The sequence below is a fragment of the Triticum aestivum genome, chromosome 2A (genome assembly GCF_018294505.1).
Source record: "Triticum aestivum cultivar Chinese Spring chromosome 2A, IWGSC CS RefSeq v2.1, whole genome shotgun sequence".
NCBI lineage: Eukaryota > Viridiplantae > Streptophyta > Magnoliopsida > Poales > Poaceae > Triticum > Triticum aestivum.
The window spans coordinates 207,821,490-207,846,475 of NC_057797.1; the positions used below are offsets into that span (position 1 = coordinate 207,821,490).

Consider the following 24,986-nt stretch of genomic DNA (forward strand, 5'->3'; position numbering starts at 1 on the left):
CACAATGAGCCACCTCGCCGTGGCATCCCTCACCGTCGTGCTGCTGGCGCGGTGCGCAGCGGCGTATCCGTGGCAAGTGTGCGGCACGGCGGCCAACTTCACAGCCAACAGCACGTACCAGGCCAACCTGGGCCTCCTTGCCACGGCACTGCCCAAGAACATCTCCTCATCCCCGGACCTCTTCGCCACCACCATGGTCGGCGCCGCCCCAGACCAGGTCTGGGCGCTCGTGCTCTGCCGGGGCGACGCCAACGCCACGGCCTGCTCCGGCTGCGTCTCCATGGCCTTCCAGGACGTGTAGAACCAGTGCGCCTATGACAAGGACGCCGCCATCTACTATGACCCCTGCGCGCTCTACTACTCCACCAACGCCAGCTCCCTCTCCTCCATGGACAACGTCGGGAGGACGAACCGCATCAACAACCAGAACGTCACGTCCGACCCCGGCCGGTTCAACCGCCAGGTGGTCGCGCTCGTGAGCGCCACCGCCGACTATGCGGCGTACAACTCCACGCGGCGGTACGCGTCCAGGAAGGCCAACCTCGGCGGCCAGTTCCCCAGGGTGTACGGCTGGGCGTAGTGCACGCCGGAACCTGACGCCGGCACGGTGCCGTGCCTGCCTCGCCGGACTCATTGCCGGAATGCCGAGGTGGTTCACCGACCACGTCGGAGGGAGGTCTCTTGGGGTCAGGTGCAGCTACCGATACGAGACGTACTCCTTCCTCGACGGCCCGGTGATGGTCAGGCTGGCTGCGCCGCCGAACTCGGCCGCGCCTGCGCCTGCAGATGGGCCCGCAATTCTGACTCCACGGGCGGTCGCCGGAGGTGAGTTTCCGTACTACCGTACATTTCAAAGTTCAAACTAATGCTAAACCTACGAAAGAGTATACGTAAGGTTACGAAACATTCCAAACTAATCTAAACATCGCCTGATTTTCAGAGGGTGGACCCCTCACTCCCCTAAATACTAATCCTATTCTTCTATGTTGGCTCATACGTAAGCTTAAGTAGTTTATTTATGTAAGTGTAGCATTGTTCATCTGGTCTCGTCGTGGCATCCTTGGATACGTGGTTTTATCAAGGGTCTATTTAAAACACATCTAGATGTGACATAGTTGCATCACATCTAAGTTGATGTACACTTTATTCGTGGTATTTTTTTTTGTCTAGCTTTTTAAATTCTTGTTGTTGTATTATATATTTGTGGGAATTTAGATGTGACATCTTTAAAAAAACATTTAAATATAAATTAGACAAACTATTCTACCAAGCCCATTTTTCTAATGCGTGTTTTGAGGAATAACCACCCAAAACTACGTTTGGTTAGCGTAACAAATTCCCGGATAAGTAAAACTCGTTTCCCGTAAAACCAGAAAAACGAGCTTTTGGAAAAATGACTATTAGTCATTTTTGTATAAACGAGTTTAGCTTATAAGCCGGCCGAACTCATCATCACATGTCCGCTGAAAGACACTACCGTCGTTTCCTGTGAACCCACGCCCATCGCTCAACGAACGCAGAGTTATTTACCCAAAATCACCACACTTGAGACTAGGGTAACCGGTCAGTACCACATTTAAGCCATGTCACAAAAAACCACCAACTCTGGGACTAATCGGTACCGCGGAGCACTGACTGGCCGTTTTAGCCGCGGAAACAGCGAAACCGACAGGTCAGGCCCACCTGTCGGGTCGACGTGGCGCGGGCTGACGGACGCCGTTAGACGGAGGGGGACGGCCGTTTCCGCGCCCATGTATTAGTGGGTCGTGCGGGTCGCTGGTCGGACCAGACCGCACCAGAGCACATCCGACCCCTCTGTCTCGACCTCGACGACCGCCGCCGCCGCCACCGTCGTCTCGCCGTCGTCCGCCGGTCCGCCATGGTTTCCTGGAGCGAGGGGTCAAGCTCTTCTTCTTCGGACGACGAGTCAGTGACTAGCTAGGTATGTTCATTTGGGGATTCCAACATTTAGGGTTAGGGTTAGGGTTCTTGAGTTGGGGATTTCTTACCAACTCACTGATTTCTTCAATCTCTTTGGTTTTAAGCTTCCTAGGATTATCCCATGCTATGAATGGAGTGGCATTGCTCATGAGCTCTCCTCTCGATGTCTGCATCGCGAGCCTTGCCTCAGGCTAGTAGCATTTGAATCTACGGACACGGGCCGCCATTTTCTTGCTTGCGCTGAGGAGAAGGTATGTTGGTTAGTACTGTATTTAGTTAACCTTAGTTAGTTTTTGCTCCATTCAAATGCCAGAAGGAAATTTTGCTCTGCTTATTAGTGTGAACAATTGTCACTGCCCACAGTTGCATTTAATTATGCTCTGACAATAGTAAATTATGCTATGCCAGTGTAATTTGCTCCAAATAATTAAGTAGTGTACAACATTGTTAGTGCCAGTAGGAATTATGCTATGGCAGTGTAATTTGCTTAAATAATTAAGTAGTGTACAACTAGTGTACAACATTGTTAGTGCCAGCACTAAATTTTGTTGTTATAATGACAACATATATTTAGTTTATATGCTGTTAAAAGTGACAAAAATTTCTTATTGAAAACACCTATTAATTTGATAGGCTTTCTTAATTGTTTGTGCATTTAAATGAACACAATTTCTTACTGAGAACATCTCTTGTGTAGTATGATTGACAATATTTTTTCTGAATTATAGGCTGAACTAAGGTGCAACTATCTGGAGTGGATAGACCGTGAGTGGTCAGTGGCTTTGCAGTTCTGCCTAACTGAATTGTGGAGCATGTATGACAAAGAAATCAATGACAGGCTGAGAGACAATGTTCAGCTTGGTGAACATAATTACAAAGTAGTTGGAAAAAAAAGAGGAAGATGGAAAAAGAGCTGAGATTTTTCAAACTTGATTTTGCAAAAATGGTGGCTGACAAGGAGGATGCTATTACTGAGCTGGGCAATACTAGGTTGGCTCTCAATGATCTGAAAGAGGAGATGGAGAAGAAGAAGTTGGCAGACCATGGTTGCACAAACCTACATCAGTTACTCAGGGCAAAGGCAGAGAAAGAGAGGGACAAAATTGTGGTGGAGAGAGACCAAGGTGCTCACAGAGAGAGACCAACTAAAGGAAGAGAAGAAAAAGCTAGAGTACATCATCTCTGATTTGCTGAAACAGAAGCATGGCTACAAGGACAAGATCAAGAAGTTGAAGGAGATCTGTGATGAATTTTAATTATGTAATATGGCATTGTACTGGTGCAGTTGTGCTCTGTTGCACTGAATAATCAGCCCTACTAGAAGTGCACTATACTGTTGTAATGGTTAAATTTGTACTGAATTATGCAGTTTATCTGCAAGTCTAGAATTTGAACTTATGGCATGAATTTGAACTTAATTTGTAGTGCTATCTCTTGTATCATATTGAGTACTCTATTATATTTACTTCACTCCAGGTGAAACTGGTGTGATAGTCAAATTATTGTGCACAGAAAAATTTGAAATACTAGTAACTTATGGCATGAGTATACCAGGAACTTTCTGGCATTATTATTATGCACATAATGTGATGATCAGGGAGTGCAAACAACATAGCAGTACAGAGTAAATGTAGCAGTGCGAACACATAATTATAGATAGGTACATGATGATTGAAGCAAGCCAACATAGCAGTACACAAGAATAATAGATAGCAGTTCCTCATAGCATAAAACAAAGATCCATACATAGGTTTAGCATAGAATTACACAACAGTAGTTCATAGTGGCACACATAGGTTCAACACAGCATTACATAAGTTCAAATTTAGTCTTGGCATAGATAAAGTGCTCTAGTGCCTGATGGAGCACACATGCACTTGGATACATAGTCAAACAAGAACTCTTAGTAGTTCCCACTGGCATAGAAGTACCCCTCCATCCTTTTGCTCATGTATCTTGCCCTTTTCGGCCTATTTCCTGTTGGCTGGCTGGTTGAAGCTTCTGCAGTAGTTCTTGGAGGATTGAAGCTTCTTGCACCTGTTTTTGCACCTCTCCTTGCAACAGCAGTACTAGCACCAGAAGGAGAAGAATTTGCAGCTCTAGCAGATAAACCAGCAGCTCTAGCAGATGTAGCAGCAGCTCTAGCAGATTTGCCCCTTGAAGCAGCAGCATCAGATCCCCTTGAAGCAGCAGCATCAGATCCCCTTGAAGCAGATGTAGAGCTTGCACCCCTAGGAGTTGTTGTACCAGATGTTGAGCTTCCACCTTGCTGCCATGCAGGGGCTGTCCTGTTTTCCTGCAATTATTTTTGTTGGATAAATTTCAGTGATACTTAATGAGTGATGAGATAGAGAAGGAAGTCAAAAATAACATACCATGTGTTTGTTCTTCCTGATTTGCAGATCTGGCCTCAATGGCTTTGCACAACTTGTGTATTTGTGGCCCTGCAACTTGCAGTTACTACAAGTTATTGTAGCCATCCTTGATGTCTGCTTTGCTTGAGGAGGCTCAAACCTTCCTTTCTTCCTTTTCTCTTCTGCTGGTCCCTTCTTGTCTTCTTTGAACTGAGGTGGGTCAATGTCAGGAGTTGCAGTTTTCACCCAACAATCAGGACCAGGAACTGGGTAAATGATAGGCTTGTATGACTCCAAGTACATAGCTTTTTTGAAGAAAACATTTACATGGCCCTCTGGTAGTTGTTTGGACCTGTAGATGGCAGAACAACCATGGTTGCAAGGAATTCCGGAGATGTCCCGCTTCTTACAACCACATGTTTTAAGATTAGTGTCAACAGAGTAGGTCTTATCCCCACTACTCACTTGGAAAAGACCTGGTCCAGCTATCAATGATTTGTAGCCCCTTGCATATCTCTTGTTCATCTCTAACCTCTCAACATAAGTTGGTGCAATTTCCCATCTTGAAACTAGTCCACCCTCTCTCTTTTGCTGATACCTTACCAGAAGTTTGTCCTTGATCCCATTGATCATGGTGACAATTGGCTTGTTCCTTACATCAAGTATGCACTTATTAAAAACTTCACTTAAGTTATTGACAACCAGATCAGTTTTGCAGTTAGTATCCATTGCATGTCTTGACTAAGCTTTTGGAGGAATCCTTGACATCCACTCCAAAGCAGCCTTGCACTCAGCCTTCATGCTCTCCATTTCCAACTGAAAGTCATGTTCAGTGTAAGCATGTGCAGCTGCATCCATGCATTTCTTCAAGTCTTCTCCTCTGAATCCTGCTCTCTGAAAGTTGGCATAAATGTGCCTCAAGCAGTACCTATGAGGGCAGTTGGGAAAGACTGCTGTGACTGCATTCAACAGACCCTGCAAAGGATTTTGAATTTGTTAAAATGAAATAAATTATCAAAAAAAAATTAATTCAATTTAATTGTTGTAGTAATATTATATTGATTTAATATTATGTTGATTAAATTCAATTTAATTGTTGTAGTAATATTATATTGATTTAATATTATGTTGATTTAATTCAATTTAATTGTTGTAGTAATATTATATTGATTTAATATTACATTTATTTAATTCAATTTAATTGTTGTAGCTTGTTCTATGTTGGCTCATAAGGGTCACCCTAGGCTACCTTGACTGAAGTGTCGACAAGATGCGTTACCACTCGACACATGCCAACTAGGGTAGGTGGGAGGTTGGTTGGGCTATGGTGGCCCATAAGGGTCACCCTAGGCTACCTTGACCGAAGTGTCGACAAGATGCGTTACCACTCGACACATGCCAACTAGGGTAGGTGGGAGGTTGGTTGGGCTATGGTGGCCCATAAGGGTCACCCTAGGCTATCTTGACCGAAGTGTCGACAAGATGCGTTACCACTTGACACATGCCAACTAGGGTAGGTGGGAGGTTGGTTGGGCTATGGTGGCCCATAAGGGTCACCCTAGGCTACCTTGACCGAAGTGTCGACAAGATGCGTTAGCACTCGACACATGCCAATTAGGGTAGGTAGGAGGTTGGTTGGGCTATGGTGGCCCATAAGGATCACCCTAGGCTATCTTGACCGAAGTGTCAACAAGATGCGTTACTATTCGACACATGCCAACTAGCTAGGGTAGGTGGGTGGTTGGTTGGGCTATGGTGGCCCATAAGGGTCACCCTAGGCTATCTTGACCGAAGTATCAACAAGATGCGTTACCACTGGACACATGCCAACTAGGGTAGGTGGGAGGTTGGTTGGGCTATGGTGGCCCATAAGGGTCGCCCTAGGCTATCTTGACCGAAGTATCGACAAGATGCGTTACCACTCGACACATGCCAACTAGGGTAGGTGGGAGGTTGGTTGGGCTATGGTGGCCCATAAGGGTCACCCTAGGCTATCTTGACCGAAGTATCGACAAGATGCGTTACCACTCGACACATGCCAACTAGGATAGGTGGGTTAAAAGAAAGGTTGTTTAGGCTATGGTGGCCCTTTTGGGCCACCCTAGGCCCTCTTGACCTAATTGTCGACAAGATGCATTACCACTATACACATGCCAACTAGGGTAAGTGTTCAACAAATTAATGAACTAAATACACTAAATGCAGAACTAATTAGACTAAATACACTAAATGCAGAACTAATTAAACAAATTAATGAACTAATTAGAGTACTAATTTCGGGACAAGTGAAGATGTAGATGAACTCACCTTCTGTCTATCAGACATGAATGTGTACTTCCCAAATTTTCCCTCTTCAGTCCCTCCTAGGGCATATTTGAGTTGAGTCAAAAACCATGACCAATTTGGTGTGTCTTCAACTCCAACCACTCCAAATGCTATGGGGTACATATTGTTGTTTGCATCCCTTCCAGTAGCAGCTAGTATTTGTGCCCCACTAGTTAACTTAATGAAACAACCATCTAGGCCTATGAATGGCCTGCATCCATTCAAAAATCCCTCAACACATGCATTCAAACAGAAAAAAAGACCATGAAACCTTGGTCCTGCAGTTGGGTTTTCTCTTGTTTTTTCACTCACAGTACTGACAATGCATCTTGATCCAGGATTTATAGCCTTCACAGTCTCCAAAAAATCTCTCAGCCTCTTGTATTGCCTCTTGTGATCTCCAAGCACAATCTCCTTTGCTTTCCTCTTTGCTCTCCATGCCATCATCTTGGGCACCTCAACACCAAACTGCCTCTTTACCTTGTCAATTATAGCAGGTACAGTAGTGTTGGGGTCTGATCTGATAGTTTCAAGCATTTTGTTGCCAAGCCACTTGGAGCTGATCCTTGTCTTCTCAGATTGGGTGGGACATGTGTGCTCCAATACCATCTTCTTAATGCAGAAAATGGGCTCATTACTGATCTTTGCTGCAACCATGTGGAACTGACAGCCCTCTCCATCACAACACACTATTACCCCATCACTGCAGTTTCTGTGATATTTGTATCTTCTAAGTTGTTTCACATGCAAATTCACAAGAGCCTCTCTAAATTGGTACACATCTCTGAAACAAAGCCTAAGCTGGAATTGATGCTCTGGATGCATCCTGCCCTCATCATACCAGACCCTAGGTGGTCTTTTCTTAGCTCTGCTCTTTCTACCAGAGGGGATTATAAAAGACATGGGTTCATTGTCATCATCATCAGCTTCAAAGCCTGTATCATCCTCTTCTGAAGATGGATACCAGTCCTCATTCATGCTTCTGTTAGCACTAGAGTGGGACCTACTAGTAGGCCTAGGCCTCTTTATCTTCTTCTCAACAGGCTTAGGAACTGCTATCTCTTGACAGTCATCATCCTCTTCCTCCAAGTCTGTGTCATATAAATCTTCAGGGTCTGTGTCTCCTTCACAGTGTGTACTGCTCATGTATTGAGCTCTCTTTCTTTTAATGTCAGCAATTGTGTCTTTCAGATCACTGTCCACTTTCCTCATCTGTTCTTCTTCTCTAGCTACATTATCTTCTTCTTCATAGTCCATGGAATCTGAATCTGCATCTGGGAGGTCTTCATGAGCTACAAAGTCTTCATCAAATACTGAGTCATCATCTTCATCAGATGTGTCCTCATTTTCTGCATGCTCCTCCTCATCTGTATCAAACTGGAAATCTGCATAATTAACACTAACTTGAGTGTTAACCTGTTGCAATGCATTATTTTCCTCATCTGCATCTACCATCTCTGGCTCAATTGGGTGATCTTGTGTCCCAAGCAGTAACTGGCATGGTGGAGGAACTGATTTTATTGGCATATGGTTCACACTTTCTTGTGTACCAACAAAATATGATGAGCCAACATGATCAGTGTTTGTTTTGTGCACAACACCTGACTCATTAACAGCAAATACAACTGGTGGGTCCACTGTTAAATCTTCAATTGTTTCATCTGGGTCCACTTCTTCATCTTCTGCACTTTTGTTAACTGGTGCTTGCTTTATATCTAATTTCCCCTCTTTAACATACAAACATAGTGTCTGACTGCTTTTAAACTGCTTTATCATCTCATCCACTTCAGTGTTGTTTCTGATGAAAGTAATCCCTTGCAGCCCTGTGCAATCCTTCCTCAAGTAGCAAATATTGCATCACTTCCATATCCATTTTTGGCCATCACATTAAGCAAACTGCCATAAGTGATGTCTCTCTCATACAACTTCACAAGGGCATATTTTTGGCAGCATCTTTAGAAGGAAACTGAAAATATAATGACCATGGCTCCTCAGGCCTACATAACACAAAACATATTAAAACATATTAATGACCATGACATTTTCAGTAACATTTTCAAGCCTACAGAACACAAATCAAATTCATGACCATGACATTTTGAGTGACACAATAAAAACTATGACATATTCACATATAAAACAAAGTAACAGCAATAAGATCTATGCCACAAAAGCCAACAAATGCAGAATAAACTATGATACATTTAGTAATTCGGAAAAAAAAACAAAGAAAAAACTTCATCTAGGCATAGGAGCTTCCTCCCCCAACGAAGCAGTATTGCTAGAAGTAACCCTAGGCATCCTAACTAAGCGAGTACTCTAACTAAGCAGTATTGCTAGAACCCTAACCCTAGATTTTTGCACTGAGATTTACCTGGGTGGAGATGGATGCCCGGGGGTACTTCCTCCCCCAACGAATCAACCGCCGCCGACGCCTTCTCTGCGTCCGCAGCAGCCTTCTCTGCCTCCTCTGCATGCTGCGACGGTGGCAGCAGGACAGCTTTTCCCCAATCCGTCGTCGAGTGCGAATCGCCATCAGGGTTGGGGCCCAATTTGCTAACGGGGTCGCATTGCGGGCGACGGCCACTGGAAGAACGACCACCGCCGTCGGAGCCGTTGAGACCTTCTCCGCCATAGCCGCCGCCGGAGCTGGTCGCCATGAGCAGAGCGGGAGGAACGCGCGGGAGGAAAACTGAATCGGGGATTGGAGGACGAAACGGTAGGGGCGTGACCTAATACACGGGCGCGGAAACGGCCGTCCCCCTCCGTCTAACGGCGTCCGTCAGCCCGCGCCGTGTCGACCCGACAGGTGGGCCTGACATGTCGATTTCGCTGTTTCCGCGGCTAAAACGGCCAGTCAGTGCTCCGCGATACCGATTAGTCCCAGAGTTGGTGGTTTTTTGTGACATGGCTTAAATGTGGCACCGACCGGTTATCCTAGTCCCAAGTGTGATGGTTTTAGGTAAATAACTCGCGAACGCACAATCAACGGAGGAGCTCACCATGGACGTCTCGCAACCAGCCGATTCACACTGAATCGACCGTCAATGTGCCGCCGATAACACCGTCGTTATGCCCACCGAGCGCTGAAACACCGCCACGGACGGCACAACACCGAAGGGGCACCCACGAACGGCAAGCGGCCAGTTAGTCCGCCCCGACAGCATCATTGTTGTGCCCGCTGAGCGCCAAAACACCATCGTCGTTCCGGCGAACCTACAGCTGCCGCGTGAATCGAACGCCCAACCATCGGAGGAGTTTGTCATGGGCGGCACAGAACTAGCCAGCTTGTCATCAATGGCAGCGATCCCATGCGCCGTCGGCGAGCTGGTACCGAATGGGATGGTACGAGAAGCATGGTGTCCCCGCCTTCGAATGCACCGCCGGCGTCCGCGCGTAAGGTTGTTGAGGCGGAGACGAGCAGCGGCGTCTAGGAGACGGCCAGAGCATCAATTAGAGATGCAGCTTTGAACGCGCAAGTGTGGGGAAAAAGACGACTTCGACCGTGAGGGGAGAATGGAATCCTCCAAACAAGGAATTGCATAGAGCTGTTTTACACTTTCCGAATCCAAACAACTTTTTCTACAAACTGATTCTTCGTAAAAAAGTAAGTAAAACAGATTTTGCAAAAAGCAGGCTAAAACTTGTTTTCTATAAATCCATGGAAGATTGTTATTAGTGCTCGTTTAGCAATCATTCAGTGGCTACTCCTATACACAAAGATTAACATGCTAGGCTGTGTCATCTCCCACTCTCCCTATCTATCCATCGTTGACAACTTGACATGCATGCATCTAGAAAAAGGAAAAATCTACGTACGCCATCTATAATTTTGTTCACACACAACATTAGACTTGCACAGTGTTAAGAAAATTTCAGCTTTTTTTAGGAGGATGTACCTCGGTCTCTGCATCTAGACGATACATGCAACCATTTTATTAATTATTCTCAGGAACTTACAAAGCATTACATCAATAAGCCTGAAGCCACCATTTTGACGACACATGTCGGTACACCTATCCCTTTGATACAGGGGTGCCGAATGTCCGAGCCTAATACGAAACAGACATCGCACCAAAATCTAACATCTAATGCCGGATGCCCCATCCCAGCTACATACTAGGAATGGGTCACACACCGGTCCGGCGCACTCACCAAGGCTACCGCCGCCATCATCCACCTAACCATCTTCAGAGCAGGTACCGACGCAAAGACCTTGCCAGGTCAGCTGTTGACGCCACCATGACACCAGACAGCACCACCGCCCTACGCTCGTCCATCCAGCCGCATCTGTCGTCAATATCCAGCTGCACCATGCCGCCAAATACTCGTCGTCCTCGACATGGTAGAAACAACGCCGCACCTCCTGGCAACCTCCACATCGTCACCGCTGCTGGAGCTACACGGAGCCCATCACCCAGAGCATTTCTCCGCCGAACAGCAGAACCTCCCAAGATGGCGCCTCCATGGAGGGTACGACACAAAGGACACCGCCACCGCCCAATCCAGATTGTATTTTGGACTTTCGTCCGGGAGGGATTCGGAGGTGGATATGAGAGACCTCGACATCGCCTCCACGAAGGGTAACAGCGTCGAGAGACGTCACCGATGCCGGACCGAACAAGCCGATCAAAGTTTCCTCCAATCCCCATCCTATACCATCAAACCTCCGTCGGCTCCGGATCCGGCAATGGACCACGAACGGAAAGCTGCAGAGACGAGAGCGCCATGGGGCTCAACCCACCATGAAGGAGGATCGAGAAGAATCCATCATAGATCTCCCAGCGCCGAATCCAGCGATCTGGCGAGGTCAGTGACGACCACCACCAACCCGCGGCGGCCGACGGTGTTCATGGCCAAGACCCAGAATTGGATCTGATCTGAACCCGACAGCGCCCGCGACCACCGATCTTGCCCATCACGCAGTCGTCACCACGCCGCGAGCAGGCCGCCGCCGCCGCGCCGCGCACGACGTCATCAAGAAACCCGCCCGCCGCGCTGCCCGGCCCCACGCTAGCCCGACGTGCCGCCTGATCTGGCTGCCCCGTGCCAGCCGCGACGAACAAGGGGGAGAGACGCCCCGCCGCCGCCCAGCCGGCCAAGCTTTGCCCGGCGGCGCTGCAGACGGCGGCGAGGAGAGGCGGAGGCGGAGGAGGGCTGAGAGGACGGCGGCTAGGGTTCCCACTGGGTCGCCCCCACGGGCGACACGAGGGTACGAGGAGAAAAAAGCGAAAGGGAGCTTTTTGTTAAAGAAAAGCTTTCAGGAGTCATGGCGTAGTACTAGTACACGGCAAGTTAGATAAAATGTTAAAGAAATTGGTGGCGAATTATCTTTGGGACACTCATTTGCGGGTGGGCATTTTGTCAATTCACAGAAAGGAAGTTCATCGTTATTGCCACGGTCCTTGTTATTGTGCTGCCTACCATCGCAGCTCTGGTGATAATCAACCTTCTTGTTTGGCTCTGTATCTGGAGGAGGATGAGGAGGCCACAAGCAGGAGCAACTCAACCATGTAAAGCCCTGCAAAATCCTCAAACTTCACAGCTTGAAAGAAATACTATATTGGAGTATGCCCTTGCATTAATAACTAATAATTAATTAATGCGTCTACCTCATCAGATTCTAGTCGTGAGAACATGGAAAGCGTAGAATCGATGCTCATTGACATTTCTACGCTGAGAGCTGCGACGGGGGGTTTCGCAGAGAGCAACAAGCTTGGTGAAGGCGGATTTGGTGCAGTGTACAAGGTACCAGAGGGTGTCGCGCGCTTTGCCGTGCCGTACTTCAGTCGGTTATGAGGTTAGATTATTTTTTACCTGGGCTCTTACGGTTGATTTCTTCGTTGTGTGCTTCACCTGACAGAAAATCTGAGTTGGCAGGCTTTTAATTATAGGGCTGAAATCAGTATTGCTCGATATAACAATGATAAAAAAAAACAGTTTTGCTAAAGCACATGATATCAACAAGGTCTGTTTGTAGCCTTCCCAAACATTCCCAGCATCACCAACAGTTCATATTTGTAACAAAGTACACATAAACTTCATAGATTTGGTTAAATTTGTAGCCTCCACAAACATTCCCAATGTACATCACTATGGGTTTATAACCAGATACAGATATTGAAAAAATCAAAGTTCCTGGACAATTATGAGACACAAATACAGATACACTTGAGCTACACCTTCGGACCTCCCCATTTGACCTATCCATCGTGTCCAAGACTTGTAGTTGCTATGGCATCCGAGAGAAAGTAGGCTGTTAATTAATAAGGTCATTCATGAGATCCCAGCGACAGTACAGACAATAAAACACTTTTCTGAAATGCTATAGTTTCCAAATCGCATCAAACAATAAATCATTTTGTGATACAGAAAGGAATCTAGGATTAATTTCTTCGGCTTCATTGACGCTCATAATCACATTACTGGTGTATAAGTGATTAAGCGAAAGGAATAATCAGTAGAAGCTCTTACAAGCATTTAGCTATTAACAGTCCAAAAACTTAGGTTGCCTGGCAACATAAAGAAAAGTACTACATGATCCAAATGGTAAGTTGGCAGTTGTACTAATCCAAAAGCGGAATCTGTCTCAAAAAAGAAAGGAATTGAAATGTAATACCTGGACATTTTAAGAAATGCAGTCAGTGAGACAAAGCTATTTTTTTTCAGAAATGCAGTCATTATATAGAGCTGAAGACTATTGCTTGATAACATAGTTGCAATTGAATGGAATAAACTTTGAGCGAAACTATGACTTTATAATTTAGGTAAGCATGGCCAATTATTTCTGCTAAATTGCAAGAAGCATTATAAGCAAAGCAAACATGTAAGGCGTAATTAACACTCCTCCGCACGATACATACTCAAAGACGAGTCCAGGGATTGATGCATCGATATTTACTCATGCGTTATAACTGTGTACAAATGCTTATACTCAGAAGTTGAGGCTGAAGCTTATATTGCCTTGCTATCATCACAAATATTTTATTTCCGAGGCATGGACAAAATAATATTGCTAATGTAACTACTCTTGTACTTACATTAGAAATGTGTCTCAATCTATTAGAATTGATTATCACTATTCATTAGGAAATACTCCCTTGGTGTCAAAAAATGTCTTATATTTTGATACAGAGGGGGTACTATGCAACATTTTCTTCGCAATTTCAAATGGCCACCAAACAAGGGAAATTTCAAATTGATAAGAGAGATATAAAATATGTAGTTACGTATAAAACAGAAGGGTGCCTTCTGAAATGTCAACTGAAAGTCACCCAATGATGTTGAGAAGAATTTATAGTGCAGAGTTTGATTCCTTCACTGAACAAAAGGGGCAAGCATTTGATATGATCTTTGCTGCGTTGAGTTGACTCCAAATTTCACCAATTCAATACACACTCTTACGTTTTCAACTTTGGTATCTGATATTGCACTACTTCACTATATATTCAGTTGACTTTCTGAATTACTTACACAAGCTGAAATACAAACATGTACATTGCATCTGATAAATCACTAAAAGCCTACAGCACATGGCTTTTACACCACAAGAATAATATATTTTTTCTATTCTAACTATCACAAAATAGAGATGCTTACATCCCACATCAAGCAAGAACTAAGAAATCAAGAGCTGCTCACGCTGAGCTACAAATTGGCAAACTACATGGAGTTTTGTTCACCAGAAGTTCATCCATAATTAAGTAAAGAGAAGAAAGCTTGCAATACCTCATGGAGGGATGGTACCTGGCACTGGTGCAGTAATGAGGCATCTCCACCAGAAACTTGACAGGGAGCACGAGGAAGCCATGGAACTCCGACCCCACTACAAACCTCCCCATGGCCACGATCTGCTGCCATTTCTGCACATCCACCTTCTCCCGACGCCATCCTTCTTTCCCATGTAACAGCCACACGAATCTCCTGTTGCCGCTCTCTTTTTTGTGCAAAGCACGTGAGACCATACTATTTCATCAAATTTTGCAAGTGTACATTACAGTTATATCATGATTATCATTCATGAAAGTTTTCAACAATTACAACGTTTGAAAGGAGCAACAGAGAGTGACAATATTATTGCTGCACACAACCAATATTACTTCATAAATTTTGTGGCAATTACCTTCTAGGTAAATAAGTGCGAGATGCATTATATTGACTGATATGAACATACTCGCGAATAAAAATTGTTACAGACTACAGAAATTGTGGTCAACGAAAAAATTGCTACAGAGGTTAGCAGATGAAATACAAAACATGTAGAAAGAAAGTCAATCTTCATGTATATTCTTGTTTGTATCTACTGCAAATAAACTTGGTGTAGTACTGTTTAAATTGCTGAGAATAAATGTGCCTCTTACCTAGAGTTAGCATTCAGATAAATTGAACAATATCGATAATTTTAACTTGTAGAATAGAAAAACTCCATATCAAATTTAGGTGTTGAGCATTTATCTAGCAGTGCAATTGTCTCTTTGCCAGGAAAAACACCTTATCATTCAAATATAAATGAGGTCTGCTCCTTTTTGTAATGCACAGAAGTTGGAAGACCGTTACTAAAAGGATATTACTCCCTCTGTAAAGAAATATAAGAGCATTTAGATCACTAAAGTAGTGATCCAAACGCTCTTATATTTCTCTACGGAGAGAGTACATGAGAAGCTAGTCCCAGGTAAATAAGCCACAACATGATACTTCTGATAATATGGTTGCAAGAAACTGTCAGCAGCATGAAATCTAGCATGTCCACACGATTAACATAACCAATATACTGTAGATGCGCTCAATGCTGAGTATTAATTGTCGTGGCTGCTCTAGAACAGTTTCTTGCAGACCATACTTCATAATTTATAAGGGATGCAGATTTCAACAACAAAAACTATAGGTCTCTCAGTAAAACAGAGAAAAAGAAAAGGTTAATTAATCTACCAGAAAATCATGATGACCAGAACACATTTGCAGAGCATACCGCAATTAATGATTGAGATGTGCATATACATTATACGTTGCTTGAGGAATACTAACGACAAAAAGGATAATTACAAAAAAAAATAGTTTTCCTAGGATTGTGAGCGTAACAGTTAAGTGCTCCCCTGTAATTTTTGGAGCAACAATTTACATATTTTTAGTGCATATGTTGAGAAACATTTGAGATCATTTCTAGCTTTACCATATTACCAGTTGATTGAACGAAATCCTCAAAATTCTTCTCTAGAATTGAAGGATTGGAACGTTAGCAATTCAACAAACAAAGCACATTGCCCAGCATCCGAAATAAGTAGGAACCGGAGAAATAGAGAAGAATCTGAACTGGACAGACAAAGTGAACTTTTGCATAATTATATGTTGGCTGGATGTACTAATACAACGCTACAGGTCGAACCCGCCTTCAGAGTTCAATTACAGTTCGGTCCGGCAGCTTGCACAGCATGTGCATGATAATATGGTGTGTATTTTCAAGCTTGCTCAAACTGACCTTGCACTGCAGACTCGTCCTCTCCTTTGTTTGCTGCATCGCCGAAGAGACAGCCCAGGAAGTGCGACAAAAAGAAAAGTTGTCTGAGAATGAATCACAGTTCTACTTCTCGGAAATTGAATTAACCCCAAATGAGCCATATCCAATTTCTAATCCGTCTGAGAGAGAGCAGGGGTAGGATGGGATGCAGACCATGGCCGGTTAAGGAAGATGGCCGCGACAGACATTCCCGCCTAGCACCGTCGGAGTGCGTCATGGGCGGCGGTGGCGAGGGCCTTGTTGGCCTCCTGCAGCTCCCCCCACCGCCTGCTCCTTCAGGCTCCATGTGTCGCTGTCAGTTGGCCATTGACTCGTCGCTGCAGTTGAGAGAGATTGAAAATACAGCAGGCAATTTATCAAACACCTAGCTGGCACATACGGGATGATAGCATGTCCAATCAAAATCTCTAGCCAAAATAGAACGACACCAAGAGGGCAGAGAAGATGGAAGGCTCACCAGGCCAAGACCGTCCGGCCCGTGGGATGGAGCAGGAAGCAGGTGCAACACACGAAGACATGGGTGATGCGGCGGCAGATCACGGACAGAAGGACGACATTCCACCTGAAAGTCGGCGCCTCCTCTCCAACGACCACCTCGCCCAAATCGATCCTCACCCAAGATGCCAAGCACCGGTGGTTGACCTCCTCCCCCAAATCAGCCCTCCTCTCTCTCTCTCTCTCTCTCTCTCTCTCTCTCTCTCTCTCTCTCTCTCTCTCTCTCTCTCTCTCTCTCTCTCTCTCTCTCTCTCTCTCTCTCTTGAAACACAAAGCACAATGCAAACCAGACGTTGTACGTCGGTTGCGTGAGCTAACGTCAGCTGAAATCACGAGAAAAAAAAACACAAGATCGCTCCCAGTCCCAGGGCTCTATTTCCTGGGAGCTTAGAGCATCTCCAGCCGGCCCTCCAAGAAGCCTCTCAGAAATATATTTTTAGTGCCGGCGCATAAAAAAAGTTTCAATCACGTTCTCATGATCTCACTTTTTGCCGGATGAGTGCAAAAATACAGCCGGCGAGACCAGACGAAACCCACGATCCGGGGGGCAGCTGGGAGGCACCGGTGCTTTTTCTGTTTGAAAGTAATGGCCTATGTCATCATTGACTTTGACAGCCACACTATCTTCAGTAACAAAATTTTGGATCCACTGACGCCTTCTCAACTCATTGTGATGCGTAGATAAAAAGAAGCGCGGTCAACTTGATTGGGGAAAGAGGTACAAGATCATAAGCGAAATCGCTCGAGGCCTACGGTACCTCCACGAAGACTCGCAGCTCAAAGTAGTCCACCGCGACCTTAAGGCGAGCAACATCTTGCTTGACACCAACATGAACCCCAAGATTTCCGACTTCGGCCTCGCGAGGCTCTTCAGGGGAGACCAGACGCAGGGCATCACCAGCCGTGTCGTCGGAACATAGTGAGTAATGATACCGTAACGCACGCAGCAATGCCGCGGCAGATGTTGCTAAACTAATCTTCCCATATAGGCAACTAAACTTCAACGCCATTTTTCTTATTGACCGTCGTCAGTGGTTACATGGCACCGGAGTACGTGTTGCGCGGGAACTACTCGGTCAAGTCGGACGTGTTCAGCTTCGGCGTCATGGTTGTGGAGATCGTGACGGGAAAGAAGAAGAACGACTGCTACACCTCCCGGCTATCGGAAGATCTGCTGACGCTTGTGAGTGATGTTCGTGAACATATTCTGGATAGTTGTCTCAAGATCGTTGCAGCACAACTCTTGACTGATCGCCACGAGCTCAATGATTCAGGTGTGGGAGCAGTGGACGGCCGGGTCGGTATCCGAGGTGATAGACCCGTGCTTGGGCGGTAGCTTGAGACTCCGCGGGCCGGCCGGCGATGTCGTCGGTGGTCATGATGCTCGGCAGCGACACGGTGTCTCTCCAGGCCCCGCCCAAGCCGGTGTTCTACGCCAGGAGAAACGGCTCGGCCACGTCCTCCAGCATGTCCACGGCGTCAGCATAGGGCCCAGTCCTGCAAGTTCAGAATAATGTAGCTGCAGGCTGCAGTTGCCAAAATCTAGCCCCGTCCAGTTTCAGAAAATGTACAGAAGGTCTGTCGTTTCAGAAAATGTACAGAAGGTCTGTTTGGATGAGAAATATTTTTCTTGGAAGTTCCGTAGTTTGCCCCTTAGGAGTTTAATCCAATATTAGGATCAAACAATGGTTTCATCGGTAGGGGTGTCAGACTGAACACTACTTTGTTATAATGTTTGCCAGGTTAGTCCTTGGATGACTTGGAAAAATAAAATACTGGAATCGTGTCAAGTTAGGATTAAGTAAATTGTTCGTTGGTTCACCCAGGATGCGTCCCCAAATGTACAATTTCAAAAAAAAAAATCAAGTAAGGTCGTGATGGGAATGATCATTTTGTGCGGGCTTGTAAACCGGTTTCCCCGGTACTTGGCTGTTTACAATACAGAACTGTACAAGTAGGAGCCTTTGTTCTAGAATTTTCCACATTGGAAAACCTACAAACATATTATATAATCTAAAGTATTGAGTTTGTCTATTTTCTAAATAAGAAATAAGACTGTTTCGGTGAATGGAGAAAAATACCAAAAATGCAAGTGAATTGCAAAAAACATCGACACTTCAGGCTAGGTTTGCACGTACCACACATATACGAAATTGTGCCAAAAAGCACTAATCTTTTTCATAATTTTTTGCAAAAAACACTAGTTGCTTGTTTGGACCGTTTTAAGTGCGTTTATGACAAGGGGGGCCCGCATCCGTCGACGTGGCAACACTGTTCACACGGCAACGCCGTTAGACGGCGTTACACGCCGCTAGCGCACCGGTTCGAGCCGGGCCGCTTAGTCTTCGAGCCGTACCCCGCCCGGTCCGCTCCTCTCACTCTCTTTTCCTCCCCCGCACTCTCTCCTCTCAGTCATGGCGACGGCTGGCGGCACAGGCGGCGACTGCGGCGGCTCTGTCGGCGCTGGAGACGATGGTCCACCTATGGAAGATATATGCGGGAGCTCAAACCCTAGCTGGCCGTCGGATACGAGCAGCCCCAGCCAGAGCCCCTAGCACTGTCTCGAATATGTGGCGGCAAGATCTTGGGCCAGGGCAGTGAAGGAGAATCCGTCGGAGAGTCACCGGATTGCCTCGTCAAACCACTGTCAAGTTCTGAAAACCAGTCAACTTCACTGTCAAAGCAAAGCAAATTGATCTCTCCAAGTACAGTACCCTGCTAACTACTCTGCTGACTACATCATCAACTAGCTACTCTGCTAACTACTCTGTCAACTAGCTACTTTGTTAACTACAAATCAACCGCAACTAAATCACAATTAAGAGAGCACCAATTAACAGTGCCAAAAAGCCTAACCCTAACCCTAGAATCGATCTACAGGAAGAGGGAAGAGGGGAGAGGGAAGAGGAAACTCACTAGACGCCGCCGAATGACGAGGCAATCCGGTGACTCTCCGACGGATTCTCCTTCACTGCCCTGGCCCAAGATCTTGCCGCCACATATTCGAGACAGTGCTGGGGGCTCTGGCTGGGGCTGCTCGTATCCGACGGCCAGCTAGGCTTTGAGCTCCCGCATATATCTCCCACAGGTGGACCATCGTCTCCAGTGCCGACAGAGCCGCCGCAGTCGCCGCCTGTGCCGCCAGCCGTCGCCATGACTGAGAGGAGAGAGTGCGGGGGAGGAAAAGAGAGTGAGAGGAGCGGACCGGGCGGGGTACGGCTCGAAGACTAAGCGGCCCGGCTCGAACCGGTGCGCCAGCGGCGTGTAACGCCGTCTAACGGCGTTGCCGTGTGAACAGTGTTGCCACGTCGACGGATGCGGCCCCCCTTGTCATAAACGCACTTAAAACGGTCCAAACAAGCAACTAGTGTTTTTTGCAAAAAATTATGAAAAAAATTAGTGCTTTTTGGCACAATTTCGTATATGTGTGGTACCTGCAAACCTAGCCTGAAGTGTCGATGTTTTTTGCAATTCACTCCAAAAATGCAGCAGCAGAAATGTACTAGGGCCTTCATAAGATGATGATAACAAACCGACTATCCTTTGCAATCCTTCCCTCATCTTGGTTCAAGCTCTGTGATTGAAACTTCATTTGGGGACGCCATAGCTGACTTAGCGATCGACTGAGAAGCCGTAGGGTATGACGACCCCGAGTATGGAGTTGAGTATGTGCCGCTCTTGGCGATGAAAAATGATGGCTTGGATGGAGACTGGAGAGACACAGTGTTACTGCTAAGCATGACATTTACTGTCGACATCATGGGCCTATCAGCTGGGTTATCTTGAACGCAGAGCAGCCCGATGTGAATAATCTTCACCATCTGGTCACCTGGTGCATGACTTCTCAGAGATGAGTCTATGATCTCTGACATTGTCCCCGTGCTCCAATGCTCCCATATCTGTATCAAATTAGCAGTCAGTATTTTTTTTTACAAAAGTTACTCCCTCCGTCCCATAATGTAAGACGTTTTTGCAAGTTATGTTAGCTTGCAAAAACGTCTTACATTATGGGACGAAGGGAGTACTTCCTTAAGGAGTTCAGAATCAGCACAAGAACTTACTAGACTTAAGAGGTCTACAGACTCGTCGAAGTTAAAGGAGCCACTGCTTCGTCGTCCGGTCACAAATTCTAACATCAAAATGCCAAAGCTGAAGACGTCCGATTTTATAGAATAGTGACCGCGCATTGCATACTCCGGGGCCATGTATCCGCTGCAAGAGGAGCACAATGTCATTATAGTTGACATATGTTTGAGTATCGTCAGGCCAATTGGACCATACTTACTATGTTCCAACAACACGGTTTGTGACCTCCCGTGATTGATCTGCTCCAAATAGCCTTGCCAAGCCGAAGTCTGAAATCTTCGGAGTGTAATCAGAGTCTAACAGAACATTGCTAGCTTTAAGGTCCCGGTGGATTATTCTCAGCTGTGAATCTTCATGAAGATACTGCAATCCTCTAGCAATCCCATTTATTATCTTTAATCTCTTTCCCCAGTCTAGCTCCTTTCTTCTCTCCGGATCTGGCATTTGAACAAGAAACCGTGAATGAGTAAAGTTCAGTTTTCCAACACCCAAGTGTTTGGACAAAATAATTCCTTCGGATTTTTCCATGCAATGCTTGGCTTTAGTAGTTGTTATGCTATTGCTGAAATAATGATCGGAATTAGTACCAAAAAGAATGGTGTCAATGCTTCTATTGGGCATGTATTCGTACACAAGCAGTTTCTCATGCTCTTGCAAGCATACGCCAACAAGCCTGACAAGATTCTTATGCTGAAGCTTGGCGACCAAAACAAGCTCATTCTTGAGCTCCCCTATTCCTTGCCCTGAATTCCTGGAGAGCCTCTTCACAGCTATTTCTTGACCATCAGGAAGTTCTCCCTGCATAAGCGTAAGCACTCATTTGTTGAAGCTGAAAAAAGTATGTTAATGAATCGGTATGGCTGGTACCTTATAAACTGCACCAAATCCTCCTTCACCAAGCTTATTTGCCTCAGCAAAGTTACCCGTCGCACCACGTAAGGTTGATAGATCAATGATAAGTGAATCAATGCTATCTATGTCTTCATGATTAGTCGAATCTGTCAGAAAGCACATAGACATAGAGATGCATTATATATAGGCACCGGCGCACCGCAGCCAATTCCACCATATGCATGTTTCATGACTCTTTATGTTTTTTAACTAGATGTAAACTGTTTTATTTTTAGGTGATAACAAAATTCAATCTAAACAGAAATTCAGTTCTATCAAAAGTAGATGCTAATGTCCCCTACTAGGGACCATTTCGTTAAGAGCACTATGGATTCAACTCCTAATGGTTCAGTTCGAAATTCCCGAAGAAGTACTAATTTTTTTCTCGAACACACAGAAGAGTTGTGTATCATTTCATTAAGAAAGAGGAATATGTACAAGGAAGAGGAAGAAGTACTACTCATCCAAACATCCCTTTAGTAGGTCGAAGCCGACGGTAAGTTCATTGGTTTTCTTCCTACCTATTCATGATTCCAACTGTCAAGAGTTTAAGACAACATACCATGTGGTAGCTTACTCCTCGCTGGTATTCTCCTCCTCCTCCTCCTCAAATAACAGAGACAAACGGTAGTGATAGCAAGAATTGCGGCAACGATAGGCAGCACAATAGCCAGAACATTATTTGCCGATTTTCCTGCAAACAGATGGCATCAACTTCAGAAATAGGTATTCAGAATACCATAGAAACGGCTCAGAATATTCTGAAATATTTGGCGCTGGTAGCTAATACATTTGCTGCAATCATGTTTGCTTTGTAAAGATGCGTAGACTCTTTCTCCTCTTGCAGTCAATTTTGACGTCCAAAGCGAAGGCACTAGGAAGCTTAGTGCAGCTTGGCCCATAAACATGATAGAAGTAACTTAGTAATGTAGCACTAACAAGTCACAATGTGCTATTCAGGATAGGTCCTAACAATCCAAAGAAATCATGGTGTCAAACATGAGATTTGGACTAACTTAAAAAATTCATTCAACCACGTGTAGTGCTAGCTTCTAATACCGTCATTTGAAATATAGCCGACTGTTGAATGCTTCGCAGAAAAGTCATTGTGGATTGCATCCTAAAGCAATACCAGTCAAACAAGTAGCAAATGATAGGGACGGAACTGCAGACATGTTTACATCATTAACTAAACAAAGCCGGTCTGTATCTCTATGGGATTATCCTGATAATGACCTCTACCCAAATTTGTTGACATCTTAGTTTCCAGTTAATCCATTGTCAGTAATTCAGGTGTTGCTCGGTTGCCTCAAATTTTGAACCGGAAATTTCTACTAAATAGTAGTAGTAAGAAGGTGCTCTAAATCAGAAAGTATCAAAAGAACAACATTCTCCAGAAAATCAGAAAGGAATAAACAATGCACCTGTATGTTAAACTGAATAAGCCAAACAGGTGTGCTAGAAGAAACTGCAAATTGAGGATATTTTGTGTTTGCAATTCACCTCCTGGGGTCGCCGTCGGCGTCACGTTAACAGGCGCAGGAGGAGGAGCCGGCGGCGCTGGAGGTGCCGGCAATCGCAGCGTCGGGCTCCCGGAGAAGAAAGGGACCACCTCGTACCTGAAATTGCACCGCACCCCAATCAACCTCCCGCCTATGCTCCCGCTGAGACGCTGCGGCATCCGCGTAATTATGTCTCCGAGGCAGCTCCGGCAGTCGGCCGGTGACATGTCGGGCGTGCACTGCACGAGCCCGTAGATGGTGGGGTTACTGGTGTCGAAGCCCTCCTCCCCCGTGGCGAACCGCCTGGACGAGTTTGCCGCCGCGTAGTCCCCGGTGGCGTTGAGGAGTGTCTGGACGGCGGCGTCGAACACGTCCACCGGCGAGCTCACGCTCTGCGAGTTCTTGAGGCCGATGAGGTTGTCGTTGCTGGTGGTGGCGAGGAAGTTCTGGTTGGAGAAGCGGAGGTAGCAGGGGTCGTAGATGACGGTGGCGTCCTTGTTGAAGGCGCAGAGCTGCTGCGCGTCCTGGAAGGCGGTGGTGACGCAGGCCTCGCAGGCGGAGGCGTTGCCGTCGCCGCGGCAGAGCGCGAGGGCGTAGGCGATGTCCGGTAGGGAGCCGACGCTGCCGGTGGCGAAAAGCGTCCGGGAGGCGGAGGCGTTCTTGGGGAGGGTGGCGGAGAGCTGCCGGATGTTGGATTGGTAGGTGTCGTTCGCCGCATAGTTGCCGCTCTTGCCGCAGATCTGCCACGGCGGCTGCGCCGCGGCCAGTGGTGTGAGGAGGAACGCAATGAGGATTGTGGCGGCGAGGCGGTAGAACGTGCGGTGGCGCGTCGCCATGGTTGTCGCGGAAAATCTCCGGCGTGGTCACCGTTAAAGAAGAAGAAGAGAGGCCAAGGTGGTCACGGCTTTGACTTGCAACGTGCTGAAGAATTAGTTTGAGCCGTGAATGACGCGCGGGACCCACTCTTCGAAGCTGTCAGTATATTCATGTACCACAGGAGAAAATTGTGTGGTTTTATCACGCTCTCCTAAATGTTACTTCCTCTGTTCTAGTCTACCAAAAACGTCACAATGGTGGTAGTATTTTTCTTATGTCCATGCTAGGTGTAAGCAGATTGCTCCGCAACAGTCATATCTTCGGCCCAATAATCCTAAAAGTACGGGTTTTTACAGGCATTTACGGGGCATTTTCTTAAATCTCTTCGGACCCCTCTGATTTCTACCCAAGATAGTCTCGCCTCACTCTTCTTCTACCAAATTTGTTAAGCCAACTCAGCTTGTAATTAAACTTTGCCTGTAATTACCTGTATGTGTAGCATTGCTCCTTGCGGCCTATAGCCATTGGATTGAGTTTTCCCACCAGCATAGATTCCTCCTCGCCTTCTTCTCGGCATATCCGTTGCTACGAGTTGCTCCATTGCAAAACAGGTTGTCCTTGCCCAACACCGGCGTCCTCATCCTTGCAGTAGCGTTGGTGCGGTGCCTCGGCGCTGCAACATGCTCGCCACCTCACATCATCGTTGTCATTGAATCCCTCCCTCCACCGCGTTGCTGATGCCTCATCACCGTAACAATGTAACATCTATGGCCACTATCACAACATCCCGCCTCCCGTTGTCGGTGCTTTGAACATCTCCGCCCTTTCCTGCAGCACCTTAACACTCTACAACACCGGTGACGCTACACCGCATATCGCTCTACAACACTGGGTGCCTCACTTGTGACACTGCACCCTCAGGGCTGATTCGGACACAGCACCAGCGCCGCGGTGTTGACTGACACCACAACAAAATATCACACATTGCTACTGAGAGAGCAGGTTGCTTCCTTTTATTATCGCATTCTTCCCTGATGTTGTCGACGACCCACACTTGCGGTG

At 46.1% G+C, this 24,986-nt stretch overlaps 2 protein-coding genes and 1 pseudogene across 6 annotated transcripts; 1 reads left to right on the forward strand and 2 right to left on the reverse strand.

The window, feature by feature from the left end:
• The first annotated feature begins 4 nt into the window (after positions 1–4).
• Positions 5–18,519, forward strand: LOC123191633 (cysteine-rich receptor-like protein kinase 6; annotated as a pseudogene).
• LOC123188384 (uncharacterized) lies at positions 12,620–16,832 on the reverse strand. 4 transcript variants are annotated; one of them, XM_044600468.1, is made up of 5 exons: positions 16,592–16,832; positions 16,288–16,451; positions 16,096–16,128; positions 14,349–14,556; positions 12,620–12,876 (listed from the first exon to the last, which is right to left on the reverse strand). In XM_044600468.1, exons 2-5 carry the CDS (start codon positions 16,418–16,420, stop codon positions 12,750–12,752), a joined length of 501 nt encoding a protein of 166 aa, XP_044456403.1. In that variant the 5' UTR covers positions 16,421–16,451; positions 16,592–16,832; the 3' UTR covers positions 12,620–12,749. The 4 variants fall into 4 exon arrangements, with proteins under 4 accessions (XP_044456403.1, XP_044456405.1, XP_044456404.1 ...); XM_044600470.1 differs by having other exon boundaries at positions 14,349–14,585; XM_044600469.1 differs by having other exon boundaries at positions 14,367–14,585; positions 16,096–16,451.
• Positions 18,520–19,975: 1,456 nt separating the features above from the next.
• On the reverse strand, positions 19,976–24,626 carry LOC123188385 (cysteine-rich receptor-like protein kinase 6). Of its 2 annotated transcripts, XM_044600472.1 has the most exons (7): positions 23,110–24,626; positions 22,169–22,300; positions 21,583–21,713; positions 21,303–21,513; positions 20,915–21,152; positions 20,691–20,841; positions 19,983–20,528 (listed from the first exon to the last, which is right to left on the reverse strand). In XM_044600472.1, exons 1-7 carry the CDS (start codon positions 23,942–23,944, stop codon positions 20,187–20,189), a joined length of 2,040 nt encoding a protein of 679 aa, XP_044456407.1. In that variant the 5' UTR covers positions 23,945–24,626; the 3' UTR covers positions 19,983–20,186. The 2 variants fall into 2 exon arrangements, with proteins under 2 accessions (XP_044456406.1, XP_044456407.1); XM_044600471.1 differs by having other exon boundaries at positions 19,976–20,528; positions 20,915–21,513.
• Positions 24,627–24,986: the final 360 nt, after the last annotated feature.